Raw genomic sequence first — 19,762 nt, 5'->3', positions numbered from 1 at the left:
GCTCAAGCCAGAAGAGCAGTGCGAACTGAGAAATGGCCAACAGCGCAGGCATACCCACTACCTAGCCCACGGTCCAGGCCAGTGTCTTTCTGGAGTGTCTCCCATTTCCTGATTTACCAGCAGTCAGTGTGTAATAAACTTGAGGTGAATGGGATGTGGAGAGCACTTGCCTAACATAAACAAGCCCCTGCTGGGTTCAACCCCGAGTGTTGCAAAAATAAAAAACTAAATATAAATTGGTGATGAAGAGTCCCAAGAAGGGCATTGAGGAAGACCCTTGACATGGAGCAAGGGCTGAGGAGCCTGACAAACCATTAGGAGGCCACTCCACTTCCTGGGCTCTGCACCAAAAAGAGAAATCTTGTTCAGGGACAGGGTGAGGAAGGGTAGAGATCAGGTTCCCACAGGAATCAAGTACCAACCAAACAACTGTCCTGGAGTCCTAAGGGCAGCCTCAGTAATGGCCCGGGTAACTTGGTTCTTTAGGTTCCGAAACTGGGTCCTTCTCTCGAAGTCATCCTCTCAAAGGGGCTGGGCGAGAGTACTCGAAAGAAAGTGACTTGCTTTTCCTTGTAAAGCACTTCCTTCTTCCTAGAACAAGTTGACATCTGTGTCACCATGTTCCAAGAAACTTAGCAGCAAAATGAACGGGGTGGGGCCAAAGAAGGCTTCTGGACGTCTCGGTGTCTTTGCTAGGGAAGGGACCCACTGCAGTCTGCGAGGGCTCACTCCACAGCGGCGCTTAGATTTTTCTCTTGCTGTGCTCTGGGATATTTTCATGCACAAGAAACTCCCTGGTGGTCACTGAATTTTTCAGATATGGATTTGGAGGTCGCTCCTCACGGAGAGGCTCTGGTTCTGGACTCTGACCGGAAGACAGAAGTTGCTCATTGAATTCTGTGTATGTCACTTCTGTCATTCCCAAACACTGGTTATGCGTGTCTCCAGGAATAACCTCAGTTGCAGGGGGCTCCTTAAAGCTTTCCCCCGGGGGACAGTCAGGCCTAAATGGAGAGGTCACATACTCATTCGCCTCTCCTCCCAGAATGCTCTCCTGACCTTTTCTAGTTTCCTCTGCGGAAAGGACTTCCAGAAAGTTTTCAAAGTTTACCACCAACTTGTCAATGAGGTCAGCGGGGACAGAGCATGGTTTTAGGATCCTGTCTTCTGTGTTCCCAGGGTTGTCAGACTCCTTAGGACTGGATTTCCTCTACAAAAAGAAAGGGGGACAGACACCCCGGGAGTCATGTGAGGAGTACAAATGGCAGAGCTGAATCATTGGATTTGGGACAGATTCCCTGCCCCAAGTACAGCCCCCCCCCCCACATCTCTCACTGGTCCAGATGGTGACCAGCCGCTTCCTCAGGAGCTTGTCAGCAGTCCGTTCCTGAGGAGCAGCACCCCAGGGCCCACACTCCCTCTAGAGAGTTCAAGTCTATCTTCCACAACATATTTGCAAAGCTCCAGGAGAGATGGGAACCCTTAGGGGAAAACCATAAAGACAGGCACCACAAGGAAATCTAAGGTCACCTCACAACAGGGCAGTGCTCTGCCATCTTTGTCTCCTGCTGGCCCGTGCCTGGCAGGCAGTTGAGAATTAACCAGTGCATGCTGCAGAGGCCTGACCTGCACACTCTGCAAAGTACATTTCATTAACTTAATAAACAGGAGAACAAAGAGGTCAACATGTAACACAAGAAAAGGAGGGAACAGAAATAGTTCATTACAAAAAATGCCCCTTTAAAAAAATAAATTCTAAGTTGAAAAAAAAGACTAACATTTTAAATTCTTGCATCAAGGAAAACCTATGAAAGGACATTCAATAATAAGGATTTAAGAGCTATAATTCACTGGGCTGATTTACTCTTAAGGGAGAAATCATAACTTAGACATTTTTCAAGTTTCCTATTTAAAAACATACTTAAAAGGAGGATTTCTACTTGGAAAAATATATCAGGAAACTCTACTGCCAATTAAATAATATTTGACTCTAACTCCATTGGAAAGATGCTCTTGGGTTACCACTTTCCCCTGCATCCTGTGTCTCTGAATGGCCTCCAGATTAATTTGCTCTTGGATTGCTTTTAAAATGACCACAGAGTTGACAGTCAGGCCCTCTTGCTCCCCATCACAGGGCCAAGTCTGTTAAACAGCACCTTCTCCGTGACATCCTTTAGGATGTTGGGAACACCTCAGGCCCTGGCGATGCTCTTTCCTCTAGCCCCGATGGCAGGGTGAAAGTCATGGTGGGAAGGCTGATTCCAGCTGCCCTTTCAGCTGTTTCCTGGGTCTTTCAAACTTCAGTTCTTTCTCTATGAACCTTGAGGAAAGCCTCTCCTATGCCCATCCACCCCCTCCATCTCCCCCAGCCAGCCTATGTAGTTTCTAGACAAAACCCAGCAATATGTACCTTGAAATCATCTCCGATCCATGTGGCTAAACTACTTTCAGCAGGGTTGGGAACATCAGGACAACACAGACGAGTCAACCAACTATTAAAAGATGAGATTTGAGAAGAGGAGGTAAGCTCAAGGCATGGTCCATGTGTAGTGTGTGGTTGAGCTAAGGGCAAGGCTTTCTAAAGGCAACTGTGTGTCTCCCTGTTCAAGAAGAGTATTGGTATTTGAATTAGAATGTCCCCCACAGGCTCATATGTTTGAAAACCTGGACCCCAGTTGGCAGAACTGTTTGACTTTGTAAGAGGAAGTGTGTCACTGGGGGCAGGCTTTGAGGTTTCAGAAGCCCACCCATCTCTGTCTCATATGGCTGTGTCTCGAGATGTGAGCACTCAGATCCTGCTCCAGAGCCCATTCAGCCTCCTGCCACGCTCCCTACTATAACCATCATGGACTCTAACCCTCTGAAACTGGAAGTCTCAAATAAAAAGTTTATAAGCTGCCTTGATACAGTGTCTTATCTTAGCAATAGGAAATGGAAGACAGAAAGTAACTGCATAGCTCCCTATTCAATAAGTGTAAGCTTCCACGCTCTAGCCTGACAGGAAATATGAAGTTGTCTATGGGATACCACAAAAGGAGACGTAAGCTTCCTCCATGTAATTATGTCCTTACCTTCCTTTCTCCATCACCCCTGCATCCCTACCCCTGTCCTGATGATGAAAACTGAATTACAGCCACTCTTGGGAAATATATTCTTGGGAGCAGTTAATATACTAACCACCCACGCTTCTACATAGTGGTCCCTAAAGGATGTTCCCAACTTCAACACCAGCATCACCAACTAATCAAAATCCAGATTCCTACTCTTATCCCAGAACTCTGAGTCAGACGCCCTTGGGGCAAGGACCTGATTTTGACATGTGCCAAGATTAGAGATGGTTACTCAAGAGTGTGGTGTGCAAAAACCTGTGCTGTGACTTGGCTGCACCATACTGTTGGCAATTGACGTTGACGTGTGCTTAATCACAAATGAATCACAGCTGCTGGGCAGAGAAAGCTCAAGGGCCAAGGTAGAGTGCTCTACCAAGGAGAAACTGGGGCAGCATAAGGCTCACTGCAGGGAGTAAGACAAGATGCTAAAGACAAGCATTTCCCCCACACTGGCAAGAGCAGGTAGAACAAACGTGCCTCTGCACCACACAGATCTGTGTTCCCACCCAGCTGGCTAACGCCCTGATCCCAGGGGTCAGTCTCCTCTCCACGCTAGCCTCAGGTGATAGACACTGACGGAAAGTGCCTATGGGGCAGCTGGTAATCCTTGGCCTCAGAGAAATCTAGACTTGGTGTACAGACCTGTACAAATACGTCTTCTTGTTTGTTGGAGTTCTGATGAGTCCAAGGGTGTGGCCTTTAATCATTTCCACAAAGATGAACCAAAGGAATGAATGAATGCCACCCCCTCAAGAGGGAACGCCCTCTGATACCAGGGCCACGGCGCCTTCCACTGCTTTCTGCTGCTCATTTTAAAGATAATCACTTTCAATTAGAAACTCACTTTGGCTTTTTGAGACCAGACGTCACCGTGAAGATGCTAAGGAAAACAAGGCCTCCTCCAATCAGAGATGTCAGGAGGATAATTTCAAAGACACCTTTGCAACAAAGAGAACAAAATACCATTGTCAATATAGTTCCCCGATTCATTGACAAAAATCAAATAACTTTTTCTTTTAGCCTCAGCAACATCTCTCATTAATTTTCTTCTACTTGAATTCAATTTCTTTCTATTAAAATCATTGGAATTTTGGTTTCCCATCTAGCTGTCTTTCCTCCATGTGGATATGATAGATATTGATATTTTTCTTTCGTATTAGTATATATCACTTATACAGAATAATGGGCTTTGTTATGACATCTTCAAACATTACACATTATATACTGATAGATGTGTTCACCAGGGTCATCTTCCAACTTCATTCATTCTGTCAGTACTTGCTGAGCATAACTATTGACCAGACATTATTCTGAGAAATAAAACAAATAAGAAAGCAAGAAATACCAGATCCTTACTCACTGGTTCTTAGATGCTGGGGTAGAAACACACACAGTAAAACACTGACACTTAATCTACCTATTGATTTGCCTGGACTGAGGGATGCCTACAGAACAGTAAAAGCGTGCTTCCGTGTCTCTGAGGGTGTGTTCAGAGGACTGACCCTGGAGAGCAGCTTAGGAGAAGACCCACCATGAGAGCAGCTTAGGAGAAGACCCACCATGAATGTCAACAGTACCAACATTCAGGGGCCCAGATAGGATAAAAGTGGAGAAAGAGAAAGCCAGTCAGCAAGCGCAAGTTCCCTTCTTCCTGAGCGTGAATGTTGATTGCTAGGGGCATTACCCATGGATCTCAGACTTCAGCGTAGCCAGTGTTTGGACATGGACTCATACTAGCAACTCTCCAGAGAGCTCCCAAGCCTCCAGCTTTAGACAGGGACTGTATCGTTAACTCAACTCTCATTCTAAAGATTCTAACTTCTAAGACTGAGCGGCTACCAGGGTCTCTGTTTTGGTAGCATGCAGATGGCCACTGTTGGAAAGCCTAGACTCTGGTTATATAAGCCATATCAGTTTTGTTCTGGAGAATCTAAAACAGAATAACCATGTAGAGTAACTAGGGTAAGGTGGAGGGAGGTTAACAACTTAATTTTGCATTTATGTATGTATCATTTATTTAATTTTTTACCTAGGGTCTCTCTCATTGTGTAGCCCAAACTGGCCTGAACTCACCATGTAGACTGATCTGGCCTTATACTTCCCGTCTTCCTGCCTCTACCTCTTGCGTGCCGAGGCTGGCTTACAGCACCATGGTTAGGTACATTGATGAGAAAGAGCTGCCCTGCACTACTACAGAGAAAAGCACTCCAGAAGATGCACAAGCCTTGGAGAAGGAGCAAGTGATAGAAACAGAGGCAGGGAGTGAAGTGAGGCGGGGGGGTGGGCAGTGACCGGTGGGCTTTCCACAGGGAATCTAGAACTTGAAACCGTGACTGCTGTGTCCGAGTGGCTGAGAGATAGTTAAGAACACTAGCTGCTCTTGCAGAACACCCAGGTCCAGCTCTCAACTCCCACATGGCTGCCCACAACTGCCTGTAACTCCACTTCCGGGTGATGCGAACCCTCTTCTGTATGTGGTCCACATAAGTTCACTCAGCCACACACATTTTCAAAAGAAAAATAAAAAAGGTGGGGTGAACGGAAGTTGAGTGGTCTGTAATCTAATCTACAAACCAAAGAGGGAAATCCTAGGCTCCGACGCAGGATCTTGTTTTCAGTTTGATCCTGAGAGAAAAATACCACGAGCTGCCCCAACTTGTATCCAGTGCTCTGAAAAAACAGCATGATTTTTTTAAAAGAATTTTTCAAAGGCAGCATCAAAGAGAATTCCAAGATGACATTGCTAGTCCACGGAGGAGAGCATGCTTTCTGTGTAAAGGCAGATGCTCTGCTCCTAGTTCCCAGAGGCACAGTCTGTTTTATTCTTTTGGAGTATGAATCACAAAAGGATTTTGAGATGCACAAGAAGACTTTTTTTTTTTTTTGGCTTATACTAGTTATTGCAAAACCTAACAGTGTCACGTGTGTTTTGTTTGTCCAGTTTTCTGAAACAGGGTCCTCCTGTGTAGCCCTGGCCATCCTGGAACACGCTCTGTAGACCAGGCTTTTCCCTTCTTTTCCCTTCATCTAGTCCACACCCACTGCCTTCCTACTACATATCTCCCTTAGCCACCATATGAAACGCTACATTTTACATTATTTGCTAATCTATCAAGCTCTTCTTGCTCTCCGTGTTTTCAATGTAAAAGCTGGTAAGCTGAACACACGCACACATCTTTTTGCTCAAAAACCCCACAGATGGTGACACTGAGTCTCTTCCTGTTCACGGGTGACCTCTGATTGCCCAGTTTTTTCTTTTGAGGTTCTGCTGCACAACCCCTGACATTTAGAAACTAGCGAGCATGAGGTGGGATGACAGCCTGCCGTGGAACTACGCATGGCTGAGGCTGAAGTTGATTGCTCCCCCAAAGACTATTGGGGGCTGCCTATCCGGAAGGAGGAGCAAAGTGAGCAGTCTGTCTTACTCAGCCCTCAGTGCGCCTGCTCCTCTGCAGCTCCTTGGTGTTCATCTTTCAGGAGGTAGCTGACCCGGAGAGAGCACAAGGCTTCACACTCTGCTACATTCTGCTGGCTTCCCAGCTCTTGACAAACGGCATCTCCCACCCAATGGAAACTCCACAAGGAGGCCTGAAGCTGGTACTCACTGATTGACGAGGTCCTGAAGTTTATTGTTTTCCCGTTGGTCCCCCCAGCTCCAGTGTTGGCCACAACCCATACGGTATAAGAGGTCCTTCGTGTCAAAGACTCCAGGTCATACTGCAGGACTTGTGAGTTAACTGTTTTGGCTGAAGGGAGAAACAGAAGCTGAACAGTTCAGCAAGCCAAACTGAAAGTATGCATTAGTGCTCACCCTCAGAGCCCTGGCCTGCAATTCTAGCCAGCCCTCTCTCAACTTTTGCTTAATTCAAGTCCATCGAGATGGATCAAAGACCTAAATATAAGAGCTAAAAGTATAAAACTCTTCAAAAGCCAAAATAAATAAGTCACAACTTTGAATTGTGAATGGTTTTTAAAACTATGCTACCCAAAGCATGAGCAACTATATAAAACAATAGTAATCTGAACTTCATTAAAATTAAAATGCCTTTGTCCATCAAAAGACAAATAACTATCTACAAAATTAAAAAAAAATATTTGTAAGTTATATATTTGATAAGGAGCTTGTACCCACAATATAAAGAACTCACAACTCAAAACCACAATGACAACCCAGTGCTAAAATGGGTGAAGAAGTTAAGAGGATTATTATTATTTCTCTGAAGAAGATGGACAAGTGGCCAGTGACTACACAGAGGGCTGCTCCATATCCTTAGAGGCTAGAGAAAAATAGTTTCTAAATGAGATACACGCTGTAAGATTTATTTATCTTATTTTGCAGTGAACTCAGAGCCTTGTGCATGCTAGGTAAGTGCTTGGACTCTGAGCTGCCCCCTCAGCCCCGATTACGTCTTTGAAATAATCTGAGCAGGCAATCAATAGACAGTCTGGGAGTTTCCAGAGGCTGTGGGGGGAGAGGAATGGGGAGCCACTGATTAAAGAATTCAGAGCTCTCATATAGAGAGGAAACAGGGAAAGGCGATGGCTACACAATACGATAAATGTTCTTAAGATCTAAAAATGTTTAGTGTTAATTTTTACATTATGTATACCCTACCATAACAAAATCAAATTTATCCTAAATGAGAATCCAAACATAGCCCAGAGCTTACGGTGCCAGGAGATACCGTGGACTTAAAATGAAGCATGCAGGGTAGTGATCAGTAGAGCTCTTCAGCCAGGCAGTGCCACCAGACAAAGTCTATCCCCACACATGAACCCACTCCTTAGGCTGGGCAGATCCCGCTAGGAATAATGGTCATCAAAGTCTGAGGGAGTGGGTCAAACCATTCCATGACTGAGCAGGAGAAATCACTTCAGCGCCCCGTATTCTTCTTTAGGACGCTTGCTTACATTCTCCTTTAAACTCTTTCAACTATTTCATGAGGTGGTGCTCTTGACTCTACATTCAGAGAGGTACAAAGAGGCTAGGTATTTGTGTAAGGCTACAGATCATAGCCCTGGAAGTCACCCCTGTGTCAGGTCTAGTCACATCATCTGGGGAGGGGGGGCTGATTGAGTTTGCTCAACTTGAGCACACTTACAGAATTCTTTTTCACCTTCAGCTTGGCAAACTATGGTGTAGTTATTGATGAATCCCATTCTTCTACTCTTGGGAATCTCTTCCCACAGGACTGTGGCTGTCTTCAGACCAATGTTCTCCACCCTGGTCCTAGGACCTTCTGATGGAGCTTTAGAGGATAGGGAGATAAAAAAAAAAAAAAAAAAAAAAAAAAAAAAAAAAAAAAAAAAAAAAAAAAAAAAAAAAAACGAAGGTTGAATCCCACCCAGGAAGATCCGCCCCTACCCTAGAGTTGCTACCATCGTTCAAGTAAGACCTATAATGCTTGGGGAGGAATAAGGCAGCTGAAAGGGGGGGACCAATGCATCAACTTGTTTATACAGGTTGTTTTGTTTTCAGTCAGGCCTATTATGTAAGACAACAAGGAATTTCAAAGCCCCAAGAAAATGTGCTTTCTTATGGGTCCCCCATTCCAATGATCCAATGATCACCCAGCTTTCATTTCTTCTTTCTTTTTTTAAAAAGGATTTATTTATTTATTATGTATACAACATTCTGCCTCTATGTATGCCCTCATGCCAGAGGAGGGCACCAGATCTCATTACAGATGGTTGTAAGCCACCATGTAGTTGCTGGGAATTGAACTCAGGACCTCTGGAAGAGCAGCCAGTGTTCTTAACCACTGAGCCATCTCTCCAGAACCCCAGCTTTCATTTCTATATGTAAAGCATAGCTATGATCAGCTGAAGGCTAACCTCCCTGGCCAAACTGTATACACCAGGAGACAGTTTCCAGCGTTGAAGCTAGAAGATGCTAACTTTCAAAAAGATGAAATACAGTCCGAGTAATGTGCAGGAAAGCCCATGCTCATTGCTTCTTAAAAGTCATCCAGGAGGCTGCAAGACAGAAGCCCAGCTGCTAAAGCGTTTGCCATGCAAACCTGAGGTCCATGTAAAAAGCTGTTCATGGTGACCTAGCTTGTAATATCGGAGCTGAAGAGATAGAGACAGTCAGATCTCTGGGCGCTGCTGGCAAGCCAGCCTAGACTAATGGGGAAGCCCCGGGTCCCAGGGAGACAGTTTCAAAAAATCAAGAAGGTGGATGGCTCCTGAGGAATGACAAACGAGATTTGACATCTGGCCTCCACACATGTGCACCAAAACACACACGGCCAGCATGCACACACTCACAGAGAATCACTTTCAACGAGTCTCTGATGAACTTGATGGGCTTCCTGGATTGATCTTAATTAACGTTAACTTTGGTTCCAGTGCTAGTTACTGCTGTGTTTTGCCGTCAGGCAAGGAGTTTAGCCTCTGTGAACCTCGATTTCCCCTTTGCAAAGTGGGAAGTGACCGGGTCTGTTGAACTCTTCATTTATATCTGCCCTCCTTTGAAATCTAGTGACTCTGTAACTGGGGCTCAGGTGTGTCAAATACACACATTTGAAAGGGAAGATTAAGCTGCGGTAGAATTGGACCTGATGACAACCCAGCATCTGAATTCACAAAAGTGGACCCCTGCCAAGGACGAGCTACACATACCTCCTTCTTTGGCGTAAGCTTGGATGGTATACGGCTGGCCCACTGCTTGTCCCAGCACTGGATACACTGATATATTATAGCACAAGAAAGGCTTTAATTTATCTTGAGGTAAGAGGGGGAGGGAGAGAGAGAGAAAAAAACCTGCATAAGTACAGAATACTGCATATGGCAGAATAGAGGAAAGGAAGGACCTACATTCTACAGAAGACATTCTGTTTCTAGGTAAGAAGGTCTCTACCATCTCTTCTTGTTCTAAAATGGTCTAACTCCCAAAAGTAAACTGAAGACAGTTATAATTAAAATTTACAGCCCCATCATGAACAAGGAGAGAAGCCAGTCCTTCCTCCTCCATTGCTGATTGTAGCATATGATTCGGGCACATGCTAAATAAAATTTAACCCTTCTGACAACAGTATATACAAAAATACCCTAAATTCTAGCTCCTCTACCTGCCTTTATATGTTCCTTTATATGGCTTTTTGCTTGTTTTTGGAGACAAAGTCTCGTGATATAGCCCAGGATAGTCTTAAACTCAAGATCCTCCATTCTACCCAGCCTCCTCCAGAGGGCTGGGGCTATAAATACATGCCACCATGCCTGGCTAGCACATCCTTAATATAGATGCCATGAAGTACCTGGAAACAGCCAGAGTCCTGAGACATCCCAGGCAAAGCAAACTTAAGTCTCACATGGGGAATGGACTTTCTTAAAATAAAGTCTGTTTACTCTGTCTGTTGCTGAGGAAGGGGCCTAACTCTTAAATGGGCCACTGAGACAGAAAGGAGCTTCTGAGGTGGGACAAATGGTGCCCAAAGTCTGGTGTCACCCCAGGATAACTGGGACTCTCCTCAGGTAAAGGTGAAGATTGTGGGTTTTTGGGGGCATGGCAGGTGCACTACATTGTTGAGCTCACAGCGGCTGTGGGCACTGTGCACGTGTACAAACCAGTCAACATTCCAGCATGAAGTGGGCAGGAGCGCATGGGCCCCACCCCAGCTGAGGCACGATTATGGACAGTTGATGACGGATAGTGGGGGGAGAGTCGGGTCTCTTTAAGCGTGTGTACCCCACTCTGCAGTAGGTCAACCACTATCCAGTGGATAGCCACACACCTATGCCTATATGGGCAACACTAATTAGATTCAGTGGGTCATTAAAATATAAAAGGAAAAAAGGGAGGAACAGAAAGTTGGGAGGGGTAGGGGGAAGATGGGGAGTGGCTCTGGGAGAAGTCAGAGGGAGGAGTTAGCATAGATATGGGCAAAATGCATTGCGTGTTCACATGAAATTATCACACTCAAAATATTATTTTAAAAAGCCTTCCTTTTCTCTGTTAGATTATGAGTAGCACTGACAGGGTGTCTAGTAAACACCATTATTCCCCGTGTCTCCATTGACATGTATGGAGAAGGCTGTGTTTACCTCCCACCTGGGGACAGGCTTCCTGTGCCAGCTTCACCCGGGACATGCTGAGAACCATGACAATTACTAAACTTCTCCAGTGCTGTCCCTCACGTTACAGCTTTAAAGAGAATTCGAAAATTGATTTCAATGAAACCGAATCCCACATCAAGGGAGCCTGCAGGTTCTGTGCCAGCTACCTTGTTCGATGGTCCAGTTTGTGACGTGAGACACTGACTCCCAGGAAAGGTCAGAGAACTCCGACTGCGCAGTCTCTGGGAGCCACTCCACCATCCAAGAGTCCACCTTGGGCATGGAGCTCTCCCACTCCACCACCAGCAGAGGCTCAGCAAGGCGGGCCTGCATGTCTCTGATGCACTGGATGGCTGAAGAGAGAGGAAAGGACAAATTCCCAGCTGCCACACTCGGCCCAAATGTACCAGCCCCGCCGGCAACCCTCACTGCCAGACGGTAAGATCTCCACTGTATCATCTCTTGCCACTTTATTCTCATCCGTTTCCCCTTTCTTTACCCAATATCTCCGATGGTGAAATGACTTCTTAATCTGCTCTTACCACCCCTCAAACTAACTGCTTTCCAGAAACAGACCTCACTAGTGAGCTAGAACCCGAAAGGACGTATGTCCCATGCCTTCTCTGCCAGTCAAAACCTCTCCCAGCAGGAGTGCGAACCTAGTCTCATCTCTAAAAGCTCTGGACTTGAGATTCCAATTGCTACTCCTGGACATAAGCGAGGCATTTTGTCTACTTGAAACGGTGGCTCTGAGAAAAGTAAAGCTTGAAGATGTGAAGATGAGGCAGGGGCAGAGCCTGGGAGAGAAGCGCAGAGCCCGGACATCATTGCCCCTCTTCCGCAGGACTCCTGACTCTTCTCCCCTGCCTCCTCTTGCCTCCCCCTGCCTCTCCCTACTTCCCCTGCCTACCCCTTCCTCCCACTGCGCACATCTCTTATGAGTCGATGAATATCCTCTGAAACGATATCCCTAGTGCTACAGAAAACAACCTATGTGAAGATGGGACCACCGTAGATGTGGTGTGGATGGGGAGCCCTGCGTTCAACATAACTGATGTCCTTATGAGAAAGGGATAATTAGGGAGGGCAAGGCCAGGAAGATGGCTCAGTCAGTAAAGTGCTTAAGACACAAGCACAAGGAACTGAATTTGATCTCCAACACCCACATAAAACACTGAGTTCAGTAGACTGGGGAGACAGAGACAGGAGAATACCTGAAACTACTGGGTTAGCTGGTCTACCTAAGCTGGTGACCTCCGGGATCAGAGATTGAACCGTGTCTCTTTACTGCTCGGATGACCTAGCAGTAAAGAGAACTTGTTCTTGCAGAAGGCTAGAACTGGCTTCCCAGCACTCATATTGGATGTTCACAAGTGCTGTCAGCTCAGGGGGATCCAATGCCTATGACCTCCCGGGGCACCTACACTCACATGCACACACCCACATACAGACACACACATATACACATGATTAAAAATAATACATCTAGGAGGAGGTGGTAGTGCATGACTTTAACCCCAGCACTTCGGAGCTAGAGGCATGAAGATCTTCTTCGAGGCCAGTTTGCCTACATAACAAGTTTCAATATAGCTAGGGTGACACAGAGAGACCCTGTCTCCAAACACACACACACACACACAGGGGATCTTAAAAAATAAAGTGGAGAGATTGGGACTGGAGAGATGGCTCAGTGGTTAAGAACAGTGGCTATTCTTCCAGAGGACCTGGGTTCAGTTCCCGGAAGCTCACAACTGTACTCAGGTTCCAATGGATCTGATTCCCTCACAATGACATGCAAGTCAAACACCAATGCATATAAATTTTTTTTTTAAAAAATTAGAAAACAAAAAATAAGGTAGAGAGCAATTAAAAAGGCAACTGATGTCTGCCTCTGGCCTCCACACATGTATACAAATTAACATGCACAGAAAAACATTCAAGAGAAAAGGAAAGGAAAAGAAAGGAAAGGAAAGGAAGGAAGGAAGGAAGGAAGGAAAGAAAGAAGGAAGGAAGAAAAGAAGGGAGGGAGGGAGGGAGGGAGGGAGGGAGGAAGGAAGGGAGGAAGGAAGGAAAAGAAAGAGGAGGAAGAGAGATAGGAGCTATTGGAGCTGCCCCGAGCCAGAGCCTAGGGCCACAAGAAGCATGGAAGGATTAAGGAGGGTCCTCATCTAGGGACTCTGTGGGGGAGCCTCGTCCAGTCCACAACTTGCTTTTTATACCTCTAGCCTCTGGAACTAATGTGTTCCTGTTGTTTTAAGCTGCCCAGTTGGCAGTAGGACAAGGTGGTACCTTGGCTTAATTAGCCTCCTCCCTGCCTGCCTATGTCTTCCACTTCCTCCTCTGGTCTCCTGGAGGCACTTTCAGAACAAATGCCTTGGCAAGAAATCCTGCCCTGAAGATGAGTGAGCTCGGCTTCCAAACCTCACACTCTTCCTGCGCACCAATCCTGGAGCTCAGAAAGAGCAGGAGAGCTAGGTCTACCGTGCCAGGTATGAGGCTAGGAGAAGATCATGAGGAAGTTGGAAAGGAGCCCAGAAACTATGAGTCAGTTATGCAAGAGGGGAGGCCTGGCCTCATTAAGGAGCACTAAGAGACAAGTTTCTAAATCATCCTACAGAATAAAGACTAATGGCTGGCTCCTTCCGTTCCTCATCAAGAGGAACCCGCTCCCTATATAAAACATTCTCAAGAGGAAGAAGAAAACAAGATTAGCCCTGAAAGCAGGGAAGAGGTTGGACTGCGAGCATCATTGGTATCTTATGACAGATCATCCCGGATCTACTAAATACCATTCTCAGGACCACTTCCCCTTTGCCAGCTGAGACTCATCACCAACTCTCCATGATGCTGTCCCCACAGTCCTGCAGGCTAACTCACCACAAGTGGCTTTTCTTTTCCACATCCTGTACCAGACCACTGCTGCCCATGACCAAAGACACATACAATTCAAGAAGTTCAAGTAGAGGGACCCTGAAGGGTTATCCCTGCCAAACCTTTATTCTAAAGATGAGAATATGGGGCCCACATAACCATCTTGGCTTGTACAGCATCTGTGACCAGAATCCCAAAGTCACCTTATGAACACGAATTTCAGCAGTTTAGTTCATGGAGACAGGCTGGAATCACCCTGGGGAAATCGTGCACTAACTGCAAAGCTGTCCCAGATCTTTTCATCATGTGGAAGACAGATCTAAGAGCATCTGCATCATGGGTCAGTTCATGGCTGAGATAGCCCTGTACCATCTTATCACAACACCTGACACCGCTTAATACACAACATGCACTGATCATATTAATGCAATGATAGCTAAGCATCGAAAATATTATTACCTAACTCTTCCCAGATGATTCATTTTATTAAACAAAATTTTGTAGCGTCTTAGTTTTCTGTGATAAATTATGATAAACATTGAAAGAGCAGCCAGAGGTATAATGGAAGTTATCTATTCCTGTGTCTCCATTAACATGCACGAATGCCTTTGACACACATGGGTACTGCACCAAATATCCGCTGTTGTCAGTGGTCACTGATACTGAAAAGGGATGACTTATGCTTTCCTAGTTGTCTATGACAACATTCTGCAAACTTCCTCTGTAAGAGCCAGGCAGTAAGTAGTTCATTGTTCACAGCTACATAACACAGCCACCTATTACACAACGGTTGTACAAAGAGGCCACAGAGCACATGCAAAGATGCATATGGCAATATTTCAAAAACTTCATTTGCGGAAAATAAAAATGTGCCAAGCCAGATTACCAATACTTTGTCTAGGATCATTATAGGTAATAGTTTCAATGCAAAAATTAAAAAAAAAAAGCCCGCAGTGAATTTAGCATAACTTTAGCTAAAGTGCATTTTATAGTATTTTTAAGTTGACAACCCATATCTAACAGAAATGTAATTAACCAGAACTTTATTAAGAACGACGGTAGTGGGTAGGGATATCACCCAGTAGCTCAGTGCTAGACAGCTTCGCTGTATTTTGCCCACAGAGATGGGTTTAATCCCCAGCACTGGAGAGGGAGGAAATGGCACAGAGACACAGAGACAAGAGAGAACGACGACAATGAGACCAGAGATGAACTCAACTGGTAGAGTGCTTGAGACCCTGGTTCAATCCTCGGCACAGCAGGTACCTGGCTTGGTAGTACACTTGGGAAGAAGGAACATGGGAGTGTCACAAACTCAAGATCATCCGCTGCTTCGTGAGTCTGAGGAAAACCCAGTTACATGAGACCCTGTCTCAAAACGAAGATGGTAGTGATCAGCACAGGACACCATTTCCAGAGAGGATCTCACTCCCTCCTCACAACAGTTTGTGACATGGTTGTATTATGAAAATGTTCCAGGTCACACCCAACAGATAGCTTTCCCAATGGTAATGGTGCCTTGTGGAATAGCAAAGAGTTGAAGCCAGGGCTGCTGGACTCCAAGGACCATGCGTCCATTCCCTGTTCTCTATTGCTTCCCGTGACAGAGCCACGGTGGGAACCACCAGTACCTCCATTTAACAAAGAATACACATTCCAATTACATATCATTTGTTGAAAATACCACTAGACTCCCAGACACTGGAACAAAGATGTTAAGGACCAGCTGGGCATGGTGGTGCAGATCTTTAATCCCAGAACTCAGCAGGCAGAGGCTGAGGGATCTCTGAGTTCGAGGCCAGCCTGGTCTACAGAGGAAGTTCCCGGACAGCCAGTGCTGTTACACAGAGAAACCCTGTCTCCATACTATTAAACATTGACTCAAAACACAAAATTATGAGTTTCCCAGAATTATGAAATGAAGGCAGAAGAGGGTAAGGTTTAAGAAGAGAAGGGGGAGGGCAGGCAGAGAAGTCTAGAGCTAGTTGTACAAATGTCTGAGCCAGGCTGGGCTAAGCAAACAGAGGTAAAAATTAGAAAGAACAGTTCTTAGATGTCTATGCCAGCTGCTATGTTATTTGGTGTGTCAGAAATGATATTTTTTAAAAAAACAAACAAACAAACAAAACCTGGCAAATGAACAGACAAAACCCTGCCCTCCGGGTCCACTCTCAAGAGTAGTGGGGCAACACAAATTGGACTCATGGAGGGAGGGAGAAACAGAAGAAGAAAACTCTAATTTGGGAGGGGGAGGTGAGGAGGCTGGGGGAAGAGGGTGGATCTAGGAGGAGGTAGGAGAAGGAGATGAATGTGGTCAAAATACATATAGGACATTCTCAGGAATTAATAAAAATATTATTTTAAAAAATTACTGCCCTCATGGGGTATGTATTCTCTTGAAAGAGAAAATGTTGGGAGGGAGGGAGAAGGGGAGGGAAGAAGAGAGGGAGGGACAGAGAGAGAGAGAGAGAGAGAGAGAGAGAGAGAGAGAGAGATTGTACTTAGAAACCTGAAGAGGAGGGAAAGTTTGAAGTACAAATGCCAAAGTAAGGAGGTTGAGGAGAAAGCTCAGTAGGTGTTTTCTGTACAAGCATGAGGGGCTGGGTTTGGGTCCCAAGTACCCACTTAAAACCAAGCATGGCAGAACTGTCTGCAGTCGCAGCATGGGAAGAAGTCAGGAGGGAGTTTACTGTTAGGTCGTTAGTCACTAGGTGAGTTCTGTGTTCAGTGCTCCAAACAGTAGCGGGGAAAGTGGAGGAAGGTATCGACCTCTGGCCTCCACAGTGGTGTGCGCTCGTTCACTCACGCTTGCTCGTACACATGTACACACACCCATGCAAACGTCCAATACAGGGCTCACTCCTTCACACGCAATCCACCAAGGCTTTTTATTCCAAGGCATAGAAAATAAGGCTTTGCTGCTTTGCCTAGGTTTGGTAAAATGCTCAGAACTACTTCAGCAACAGTGTAACTGCCAGACGTGGTGGCTAGTGTCAGCAATACCGTCCTTCATGAGGCTGAAGCAGAATGGTCTGTAAGTTAGAGGCCAACTACGGAGTGAGATCTTGTCTCAAAAGAATTTAATGAACAACTTACTGGCAAGTTTATATATGCATATAAGCAGTTTTCCTAGCTGGGCCATAAAATAGAAGGGGAAAGAGAAAAAAACGGGACAGAGCCATCTGGGAAGAAGAGGGTTCAGGAGAGCACACAGCCATTGAGGACATAGGTCTCAAATACGACTGTTTTTTTTTTTTTTTTTTTCCTGTGGCTCAACCCATCACCCAGCCACTTGGACCAGAACCAACAAAAGTAGCGTGCAGAGCTTCTAGGCGCTGACTGTGCTGTGTGGTTCAGTCTCTAAATATGTAGCCCAGGCTTTGCTCTGAAGGAACTGTATTTTGGGGTGGAAGGTCTTATTGGTTATCAGCAGGTTCTATTCCCCCGCAACAGCCTAAAGAGCCTTTGTCCCCCCAACCCTTCATTTTGATTCAGGAGGAACAACTATCCCGAGGACACGGACTGCTCTTTCTTCAACCAGGTGGACACTCGAGGGAGGGGTACTTACTCTCCTCATGAGCAGCTGGGATCCTCAGGACAGCCTCTTGAGACTTCCCAAGAAAATTAAAAGAAGTCACAGACACATAGTGTGTCTGGCCCGTCAGAAGCAGTTCATACTGCTGGCTAGTAACATTATTTATCTCTGTGAGGTTAGTGCTGTTTTCTGCAAAGTACTGTATGTTGTAGCCAAGTGTTCTCTCCAGGATGGGTGCTCCTTTTGCCTTCTGTATCCAAAGAAAAGAAAGGAGATTGTCGAAATCAGAAAGAGAAAGGCATGGGGACAGTGATAAATGGAGCAATGTCATGTTAGCCATCAGATGCTAAGTTGTAACATTTGCCCTGTGGTGATGTTAACCTTTCAAGTGCCAGAAGAAATGATTTACCAAATGGAAGGTGCATATCAACTCTCAACATGAGTCTAGTTTCATGGGTCCAAACTGGGACTAGCAAGCCACGTTTACTTCCTTCTATGTCCTTCATCCTGTCATGCGCAGGCAGAGGTATAAAAGCTAAAAAGTCAAGGCTTTCTCTTCTGGGCCAAAATCAAGTTCAGAAGTCATAAAAGTGGGTGAGTATCTGTGCCTTTATCTTTTACTCCCACAACTCCCCGCTCTAAAGAGGGAAGACAGCTGTCCTGGACCAGACATCCAGCAAGGTAATCCAGCCAAAATACTCAGAGCTTCCCTGCCAGTCCCCTTAGCAGGAAGCCCAAAGTGCAAGCCCATACACGGTGACTCAGATTCCTTATCTGTAGTCTTAAACTTGGAGCCACTGACCAGAATTTTTGACTGCGAGTAAACATATGGAATATTTCCCAGGAATTATAGGGATTCCAAGTTTTCCGGTATTCGTTACTGACTGCAAGCATCATGGAGCAGAATGAGAGGACCTGCGGTCAGACAGAGTTTTAATTCACTTTGACCCAGCATCATCATAGTCCAGGAATTCCCTTTCATTGACCACAGCAATGAAAGACCAGCTAATCTTTAATGACAAGGGTTCCTATCTCCCAAGACAATGCCTTGTCTTTCTTTCCCCTTTAGCCTTTGCCGATATGGTGCTCATATCTTATAAAATTTGCTGGGTTTTATTTTCTGTTTATTTTCAGTGCTAGAAATCCCACTCGCAGCTTTACCCACGCTAGCCAAACACCCCACCACTGAGCCCATCTTAGTCACTACTTAAATGTGTCCAGGTCAGCGATTTCCAGAACAATCCTAGACTCTCACCACCTTTACCACTATCAGACTTTCGAGTCTTTTAGTGAATGCTTTGCTAAGTAAGTTGAATTCTTAGTAAACCCTCTCCTACTGAGGCATAGAGAAGACAGTCCTCTAGGAAGGAGGAGGAGGCGGGTGGGAAAGCCTGGTCACTTACTTCCCAGGCTGGCCTCTTGCCTCCTACCTAACACAGTATAGGTAAGACCTCGCAAGGTTCATCCTTCACTTTCCTGCCCAAAGACAGAGGGTGAACAGAGCCATCTCTTTCCACACCTGGCCTCATCGGAGGTTCATATCAATGACTTTCCAACTTTGGCTGTGCTCTCCTATGCCCCTGCCTCTGCCACCTACGGGTGCCCCAAGGACATAGACAAAAGCAGGGTCAAGCCTGCAGCAACTGGTTTTGGATGTCACTCAGCCAGCTAGGGTGATGTCTCTATTTAAAAAGCTCTAAACTGCCAAAGCTTCAGCAAATGGGTCATTTCCTAGTGGCCCTGGAGACACATTGGATCGAGCTCTAACGGATTTTCCCACTTCACCATCTCTTGTTCCCTTCAACCTCTCCTTTCTTTCCTTTCTGCTTCCTGCAGCTTGTCTTCTACGTGCCCCTTTCTCTCCTGTTTATCTCTGTTCTCCTTTCTGTCCCTTCCCTCCTCTTTTCTTCTTAGTTCCTCCCTCCCCGTCTTCCCTGTATCATCACCACCTTCTTCTTCCCCTCAGGTCCAGGTTTGCATCCTAGAAAGGATCTTGTGACCGCTCTTCTGCCTTTGCACACCACACCACTTTAGTACTTAAAGAAACACACGTATCAAATATGTTGGCAATACTAGATGACCTGACGCCCCAGTGACCTGACCCCTGTTGATGCCCTTTTTGGGTGTAAGGATGAGGTTGCAAAATCTTGCACTATATTCTAGCGGATGGCAGCCCCGGGGTAGCTTC

The 19,762-nt window shown here is 45.7% G+C and overlaps 1 protein-coding gene across 1 annotated transcript in view; it reads right to left on the bottom strand.

Moving 5' to 3' along the window:
• Nucleotides 1-742: 742 nt before the first annotated feature.
• The window catches only part of Il31ra (interleukin 31 receptor A), a 37,623-nt gene continuing 18,603 nt past the window's right edge, over nucleotides 743-19,762 (bottom strand). The window contains exons 7-14 of the mRNA XM_038323864.1: nucleotides 17,608-17,824; nucleotides 11,336-11,521; nucleotides 9,735-9,836; nucleotides 8,213-8,359; nucleotides 6,716-6,856; nucleotides 3,955-4,048; nucleotides 2,411-2,492; nucleotides 743-1,210 (exon numbers count right to left, since the gene is read on the bottom strand). Coding sequence (XP_038179792.1) covers nucleotides 743-1,210; nucleotides 2,411-2,492; nucleotides 3,955-4,048; nucleotides 6,716-6,856; nucleotides 8,213-8,359; nucleotides 9,735-9,836; nucleotides 11,336-11,521; nucleotides 17,608-17,824 — 1,437 coding nt within the window. The remainder of the gene's footprint in view (nucleotides 1,211-2,410; nucleotides 2,493-3,954; nucleotides 4,049-6,715; nucleotides 6,857-8,212; nucleotides 8,360-9,734; nucleotides 9,837-11,335; nucleotides 11,522-17,607; nucleotides 17,825-19,762) is intronic.

This window comes from Arvicola amphibius, chromosome 3, assembly GCF_903992535.2.
Source record: "Arvicola amphibius chromosome 3, mArvAmp1.2, whole genome shotgun sequence".
Classification (NCBI taxonomy): domain Eukaryota; kingdom Metazoa; phylum Chordata; class Mammalia; order Rodentia; family Cricetidae; genus Arvicola; species Arvicola amphibius.
Note: the sequence above shows the minus strand (reverse complement) of the source record. Positions and strands in the feature narration are given on the sequence as shown.